The 9,020-nt window shown below is 35.1% G+C and overlaps 1 protein-coding gene across 1 annotated transcript; it reads left to right on the plus strand.

Annotated features, from left to right (window-relative positions):
* Positions 1-6,393: 6,393 nt before the first annotated feature.
* On the plus strand, positions 6,394-7,335 carry LOC102433511 (olfactory receptor 6C65-like). The gene has a single exon (XM_006101318.1). The coding sequence runs from the start codon at positions 6,394-6,396 to the stop codon at positions 7,333-7,335; it is 942 nt and encodes a 313-aa protein (XP_006101380.1).
* The last annotated feature ends 1,685 nt before the right edge of the window (positions 7,336-9,020 follow it).

Below are 9,020 nucleotides of genomic sequence, written 5' to 3' on the forward strand. Positions count from 1 at the left end.
TAGAATCAACATCATTAAAATGTTCATATTACCCAAAGCAATCTATAAATTCAACGCACGTCCCATTAAAATACCAACAGCATATTTCACAGACCTAGAACGAACTCTCCAAAAATTCATCTGGAATAAAAAAAGACCCCAAATAGCTGCAGCGATTCTGAGAAAGAAGAACAAAGTAGGTGGGATCTCAATACCAGATATCAAGCTATATTACAAAGCCACTGTTCTCAAAACTGCCTGGTACTGGCACAAGAACAGACATATAGATCATTGGAATAGAATAAAGAGCCCAGAAATTGACCCGAACCATTATGCTCAACTAATATTTGACAAAGGAGGCAAGAACATACAGTGGAGTCAAGACAGTCTCTTCAATAAATGGTACTGGGAAAATTGGACAGATACATGCAAAAAAATGAAACTAGACCACCAACTTACACCATTCACAAAAATAAACTCAAAATGGATAAAGAACTTAAATGTACGACAGGAAACCATAAAAACACTAGGGAACCCAAAGGCAAAAAACTCTCAGACATATGCTGAAGCAACTTTTTCACCGATACAGCTCCTAAGGCATTGGAAACTAAAGAGAAAATAAACAAATGGGACTACATCAAAATAAAAAGCTTCTGCATTGCAAAAGTCACCTTCAACAAAACAACAAGAAAGCCCACTGCATGGGAGAACATATTTGCCAATGCTATCACTGATAAGTGTTTAATCTCCAACATTTATAGGGAACTCATACATCTTAACAAAAGGAAGATAAACAATCCAATCAAAAAATGGGCAAAGGACCTAAATAGACACCTTTCAAAAGAGGACATTCAGAAAGCCAAGAGACATATGAAAACATGCTCAAAGTCACTAATCATCCAAGAGATGCAAATCTAAACAACAATGAGGTATCATTTCACACCTGTCAGAATGAATATCATGAACAAATCAACAAACGACAAGTGCTGGAGAGGATGTGGAGAAAAAGGAACACTCGTGCACTGCTGGTGGGAATGCAGACTGGTGCAGCCACTATGGAAGACAGTATGGGGTTTCCTCAAAAAGTTAAATATGGAACTCCCATTTGACCCAGTGATCCCACTTTTAGAAATATATCCCAAGAAACCAGAAACACCAATCAGAATGGATATATGCATCCTTATGTTCATAGCAGCACAATTTACCATAGCTAAGATCTGGAAACAGCCTAAGTGCCCATAAGCAGATGAAAGGTTTAGAAAACTGTGGTATATCTACATGATGGAATACTATGCTGCTGTAAAAAAGAAGGAATTCTTACCATTTGCAACAGCATGGATGGAACTGGAGAGCATTATGCTAAGTGAAATAAGCCAGTCAATGAAAGAAAAATACCACATGATCTCACTCATTTATGGATAATAAAGTCCATTATAAACTTATGAACAAAAATAGATACAGAGGCAGAGCAGCCTCAAACAGACTGTCAAACTACAGCGGGAAAGCCAGGGAGGGTTGAGGGGCAGGGGGAAGGGGTAAGAGATCAATTGAAGGACTTGTATGCATGCATATAAGCATAACCAATGGACACAAGACACAGGGGTGTATGGGAGGCTAGGGGAAGGTCAAGGGGAGAAAAAAAAGGAGACATATATAATACTCTTTGTAATACTTTAAGCAATAAAACAATTTAAAAAATAATAAAATAAATAAATGCTAATGGCAAAAAAAGAAAGCATTGCCTTGCAAGTAGTGAATACGGTTTATTGTTAACATGAACAAAATACATAAAATTGTTCAAAAAATTTCTGACTAAAATTATCGAGAGATGATAAAATGAATATTTTTTAAAAATTAAAGATACCATTATTCAAGCTAGAGTTGGCATTTATTTATTTAACAAACATAATGAGCAGTACTCTGTGCCACTAAGCTTTGAGACCAGTGTATTGAAGAAATCACAGCCCTTACATTCACTAAGCTTATATTGCACATGTGAAACCGATTATTAAATCATTGATATTTGTATGTGTATTTATATTTATATGTAAATCTGTATGGGTTGTGTATCATAGTAGTTATATTTTTATTAAAAATTAATCCAGATAAAGAGAGAATTATGAAGCTGGAATTTAATAAATTGAATTTAAAGCAATAAAATGCCATGCTTTTCTCATCAGATTGTCTTAATGATATTTGCATTGTTAAAAGAAAGTTTTGTAACTAATCTATATATATAACAGCCTGACCGTCCAACCAGTAGCTATGATGCACAATGACCACCAGGGGGCAGATGCTCAATGTAGGATCTGCCGAGCTGCAGTAACTTGGCAGCTGCGGTTCTCGGTGATGCACCTGGAACCAGAGAGGAGGGAGCCCCAATCGGGTGCGTCACCCAAGAACTGTCTTCTTGCAATCCAGGACCCCCTCAGGGGATGTAGAGAGTTGGTTTTGGCCCATTACCCGCAGCCAGGCAGAGGGACCCCACCAGTGCATGAATCCATGCACCAGGCCTCTAGTCTACTATAAATAATTATTTTCTGATAATATATTTCTGGTTAGTCTTGGGTTCCTTGGTAGTGGCAATTAGAACTTTCAATGGAAGGAACTTTTAATACATTTTTACACTATATAAATTTCAAAATTACTACGCAAATTTCAAAATGAAATTTTTACATAAAATTTATAATTAACTTACTTAATAGTTCCATCATTTTTAATTTAAAGAATAGCTTTATCATTGCAAGAAATATTGTACATTCAGTAATATTAAAGTAGGCAATCCTTTACTAAATATAAAGAGTTATGCACCAGGCAATTTTTCAATAAAAACATTTTATAATTATTGGTCGTGGTACTATTGTAATAGACAAATTCAAACACTTCAAATATATATATATATTGAATTTTGAATCAGGAGTTACACAAAATTTTCTCTATTTCTGAATTTAATTTGTTTAATCTGTAGTCACACATTCAGAATAGAATGAATTATTTAACAATCACTTTGAATTAAAAACAAGAAAAATACTGAAAATATTCACTTTCTATGAATTCTGCAAGGATTCTGTTTGCTGATGTGCTGTGAAAATTTTCTTTTGTATCATTCACCAAAAATGTAAGTCCAGAAAATACAAATATATAATTCTAAGGACAAAGAGAATTCAACTTTGTCATCTATAGAAAACATACTCAAAATAAAATGTACCAGATTCCAACTGTCTAGTAGGAAAAAGTAGATAAAAATAATAGAACAATATTTGAACTTTGCTTGCTTCATTTTTTTAATGTGAAAGAAACAATACTTAATGAGATTTTTCAGGTAAACCGATCTCATGAGTTTTATCTTAATACTAGAGGTCTGAAGCAGGAAGATTCCTGCAAGAATAGGGCTTCCTTGGGCCAATTCCTGAAAGAATAGGGCTTCCTGGAGCTGCAGTGAAGGAGAGAAGGGAGCGAAGCCCGCCGAGGCGAGATTCACTCCCTTCTCCTCTGCCTCGCTCCCTCCTGTATCCGCTGCCTCGGCTCTGCTCCAGTCTCCACTGTGGCTCCCTCCCTTCTCTGCCGCTTAGCTCCCTTCTGCAGTGCTTGCCTTCCTTCTAAGATGTCTTCATTCTTCGCTCCATGCCTGGGCATGCAAATTAACTGCCTTCTTTGTTGGGTTAATTTGCATACTCTCTCTGATTGGCTGGTGGGTGTAGTGGAGGGACAGTCAATTTGAATGTTTCTCTTTTATTAGTGTAGATATTAGTCTCTCAAGTTTTACTGTATTTTGATGTTGTGCCTATCTACTAACTATATCGTGCCTAAAATGTACACTCAATATATTTTTACTAACAAATAAAATATTTAAGTAGGTCATTTTTTATGCTTGTGGCCTTTTCCTCTTGCTATTATCTGCTTATTCACAAGTTTATATGTGACTAGATTATATTGCCTTGGCATTTTTTGATGGCATGGCCAAGCAGTCTAAGGTGGGTTTAAATTTCTAACTGTTGTTTGTACTATACAAGTCTCTGATGTTTGATGTTTTTAAAATATAATTTCCCAAGGATACCTAATTAAAATTATTCAACTCAATTTAGAGTGTATTCATCAGTAGCATTCCTCTCTAGAGACATTTTAATTCCACTTCTTTGCAAGAATCCCCTGTGACTCTTTTGAGGAAAAAAAATGAAATAAAACCACTCTGTTTTCAAAACAATAATTAGAAAACCAGGGTTCCTGCTGGAAGGTAAAGAATGTATATATATTACTGTATTATATAATAATAATATTATAATTCATCTTTCTTTTACTAAAGTTACTAAGATCAAGTAAGATTTTTCTAGCATTTAAAGTTGGAAAGTTATTTTTATGTAAATTTTGGAAAACAAGAGCTAATTAAATGCTTGGCTTTGGATTGTGCAACTGCAGATAGTTCTTTATATTGTTAGAATTTTCTTTCTACAAACTTTTACTCCTATGCCATGAAGCTCACCTCTTTTCCATAGCTGTTATTTCTTGATTTTAACTCATTTTTTATCCTTTTTCTTATGAACTAAGAGTTTTACTTAATTAACCAGCAAAATACAGAAGTTTCTTACCTCCATTTACCTATTTCATTACTAAATATTTTTCTGATCCCACATTTTTATTTTTATTTTATATAGTTAGTTTTTTAGGCAGTGTTACCCACATTCCAAGGAAATATAGCCTCTGATTGTGTTGTGTCATCAGTTCAAAATTTAAGACAAGGCTTTATTTTTGGTCTTTCAGACTTAATATAGATTAACTACTTGAAACTGCCCATAGAGCTTTAGCCACAATGTCACCAACTCTTTTCTCTTTTTTTAAATTCTTTATTGTTTAAAGTATTACTTCTGTCTCCTTTTCCCTTGATTGACTTCTCCCCGGCCCCTCCCAGCCCCCAGAACATTCCCTCACCCCCCTAGTGTCTGTGTCCTTTGGTTATGCTTCTATGCATGCATACAAGTCCTTTAGTTGATCTCTTAACACTCGCCTCCCTGCCTTCCCTCTGAGGTTTGACAATCTGTTCCATGCTTCTCTGTCTCTGGATCTATTTTTGTTCATCAGTTTCCTTGATCACAAGTTGCAAGATTTCTCGAATACTTTGCCTACAGTCTGGATGTAGCACCTTTTACCAGTAACTGGTAATATGTCACTTTTTTATCAGGGCCTCCTTACTTCAAGAACAATTTTGTACTGGACTTATTCTTCCATATGTTCCATCTCACTCTATACAACCAGGATCATCTCGCCAAATTCCACCAACACACTATATAAGTATGTTATTACATAAGGAAATCAAAAGCAGAAACAAGTTGTGAAATCTATGAAATGCTCCAAAATAAGCATCGAAGACTGACAATTAAAGTAAGGCAACAGAGTGTTTGGGTTTCAGCAGTCAAATTGCTCCACAGGAGATTATATTATTGTAAGAATTTTTTCATTTCTCATCTCATTCATTTTTCCCGTTTTCTAATCAGCTTATAACTTAGGTCCCTTACCTTTGGCTGTTAGAATCTCTTCTAAAAAGCAATAGGTTATTATTGAATTCATAAAGAAAAAATTACATTCTGTTTCCTTGTTTAGTAATATATATGTAGTGTGTGTGTGTGTGTGTGTGTGTGTGTGTGTGTGTGTGTAGTTTTGATGGTCCCAATTCTTTTGTCATTATTAATTATCTATATAGGTAGGGCTGACATGAAACATCCTGAGAAAATTGTGGGGGGAAAAATCTCTAAAAAGTTAAACTTTAAAATGTTTCATTTTCTAAGAATGATTAGATGATGTGGCCATTGGTAAAATATTCTAATAAAACTATAATATTTTGCATTTCATACCTAATTTTCATCCACATATAAACAAATTTTTAGAAGGAAGTAAAACACATTTGATAAGAATGATTTTATTTCTTTTAAGTATGTTTTTATTGATTTCAGAGATGAAGGGGGGAGAGAGAGAGAGAGAGAGAGAGAGAGAGATCAATGATGAGAGAGAATCATTGATCGGCTCTCTTGCACATCCTTTACTGGGGATTGAGCCCGCAACCAGAACAAGTGCCCTGACTGTGACCTCCTGGTTCATGGGTCAATGCTCAACCATTGAGCCACACCAGCTGGGCAAATATATTTTTCTTGTACAGATGTGTTTATTAGACCAATCAAGTGACTTGCTTAATATTAAATGGCTAGTGATCTACAAGCCAGATACTAAGTATAACTTTCTTTGTCCTAGCTCACATATACTTTTAGAATTCAGTAAAACTTGGTAACTAATTTATTGGCCCATTATATTAAATACAGTATTTCTTAAGCTGGCAAGGGGGATTTAAAAAAAAGTAAACCTGTAATCACTAAATCATTGCTTTTTGTTTGCATTTACAGATGTGGAAGAAGTGAACAATAAGAAATGAAAAACCGAACATCTGTAAAAGAGTTCATTCTTCTGGGATTAACAGATGACCCACAGTTAAATGTTTTAATTTTTCTATTTCTATTTTTCACATACATACTGAGTATAACTGGAAACATGACAATTATCACCCTTACTTTGATAGATTCACACCTCAAAACCCCCATGTATTTTTTCCTTAGGAATTTCTCTTTCCTAGAAATCTTATTTACCACAGTTTCTATTCCTAGATTCCTGGTCAGCATTGCAACAGGAGATATGACCATTTCTTATAATTCTTGCATGGCCCAGGAATTTTTCTTCATTCTCCTTGGTTCAACAGAATTTTTCCTTTTGACTGCTATGTCCTATGATCGGTATGTGGCTATCTGTAAGCCACTGCACTACACAGTAATAATGAATAGCAGAATTTGCAACCTGCTTGTAATTAGTTCTTGGCTGGCAGGATTTCTCATTATCTTCCCACCTGTGATCATGGGACTTCAACTGGATTTCTGTGACTCCAACATCATTGACCACTTCACCTGTGACTCTTCTCCGATACTACTGATCTCCTGCACAGACACAGCATTCCTAGAGCTCCTGGCCTTCTTTCTGGCGGTATTCACACTCATGGTAACCTTAACATTAGTGATTCTTTCCTATGTATTCATCCTTAAAATGATCCTCAGAATCCCCTCTGCTGAGCAAAGGAAAAAGGCCTTTTCCACTTGTTCCTCACACATGATTGTTGTCTCTATTTCTTATGGCAGTTGCATTTTCATGTATGTCAAAACTTCAGCAAAAGAAGGAGTGGCTTTCACCAAGGGTATAGCAGTGCTCAATACCTCTGTTGCCCCAATGCTAAATCCATTTATTTACTCCTTAAGAAACGAGCAGGTAAAGCAGTCCTTTAAGAACTTGGTCAAAAAATGTTTCTCAAATAAATTTTCATCATAAATTTATGGCCTGAACTTTATTTAAATGAAATGGTATGCCTAACATAATATTAATATTGTTATATTTCTCTATCCACTGCTATACTTTCAGTTCCTTCAAGTTTTATTCTCTATTTATACCGTTTTGACCTCACTTGGCACAACTATCTTTTAAAATTTACATGCCCTGAAATTTCTGAGCATGATTAATTTGATGTTACATAGATGAGAATGACATTTTTTAAAAATGCAAGAATTTAGTTAAGGGCTCTTTTCCTTTGGACACCAATCAAAAGTTAAAATTATCACCAAGGAATTCTAAAAATATATTTCTCCCAGAAGATATGCACAAAGTATTAAAATAAGATTTTCTGAAGATAAAGTCTCTTAAATCTAATGTCCTTATATTTGCCCTCATCTCTCCTATGATTTTTACATTATGAATATTCATCTATGCTACTTGGGACATAGATGTTATATCTTCAATGTCAATTCCATCCTTTAATATTATAACATAGCTTATTTAATACCAGTGTCCAGCCCCAGCAGGTCCAGGGGTTCCCAAAGGTGTGGACGGAGTCGGTGAAAGAGGAATGACACAGAGACAGCATTCAGTTGATCACCAGCCTAGCCAGGTTCTAGCCAGGTTCTCTAGTCAGGTTCTCCAGCCAGATTCTCCAGCCAGGTTCTGTCTTTTATTCTCCTGTGACATCTGTATTTATACCAGTTGATTTTAATCCTATCCATTCTATTCCAAAGGTTAGGGCTTTTGTTATCTCCATTCCAAGGTCACTACTCTATTGTTCTGTTAAGCTACAAGGAAGTAACTGAAGGAGATTATCCTAAGTAAATATTATGTAGCTTAAGCATGATTGTTCATAGTTAAAGTGATTAACTACCGGCCTGGCAATTAGTTAAGGGGTTTTACTGATTTATTCCCTTCCTTAATCCTGTTAATCCCTAACTCCAGGGAAAAATCCCCACCTGGGGAAACAACCTTTCTCAGAGAGGTGATCTTGGTTAAAACACAAAGCGCTAAGAAGGGGAGCAAACATATTAATTAATAACAGTATGCCATATACGCAAGGTCCCTTGAAACATATGCTGTGCAGATGTTTCTTCCCTGCAGCGAATGTGTCAAGCAGCAAGAATGGACCGGCTTTCAGCAGTTTAATGATTTTTTTGGACCAAATTTCAAAGTTACTACAAGTATAGTATTGATATTCATGTGGGACCCCACTACTTTTATCAGAAAACATCTCTGATAAACTATATTGATGATTGCTCCATAGCCCATTACTTTCTTTAAATTTGTTGATGCTGATCCTGGAGCTCATCTGAGGTTCTCTTGGGAATTACCTGGACAGCCTTTAGGTTTCCTAAGATCCAATAGCCTCTCTGTTGACTTTTTTGGCAATTAAAACCATATGCTTTCTATCTCCCAGACAGTTCTTGCATTTTCTGGTATGCCAATGATCCCCTAAAATGTGTTTCAGTGTTTGAATGGTTTCATTATTTTTAAAATATATATATATATATATATATATATATATAATCTTTATATAAATATATATAAAGATTATATATATATATCATTCAGAATTTTTTTGGACACTGAGGGTGTAGATGTAAGTGTTTGCTGTGTTCAAACCTTGACACACATCTTTTCTATAAAAAGTTCTTAATTATAGCTTTATACTTTTAAGA

Source organism: Myotis lucifugus, unplaced genomic scaffold, assembly GCF_000147115.1.
Source record: "Myotis lucifugus unplaced genomic scaffold, Myoluc2.0 scaffold_350, whole genome shotgun sequence".
In the NCBI taxonomy this organism is placed as follows: domain Eukaryota; kingdom Metazoa; phylum Chordata; class Mammalia; order Chiroptera; family Vespertilionidae; genus Myotis; species Myotis lucifugus.

Excerpts from the sequence above, each read along its gene's own strand:
- LOC102433511 (XM_006101318.1), top strand. The coding sequence starts at position 6,394 with ATGAAAAACCGAACATCTGTAAAAGAGTTCATTCTTCTGGGATTAACA.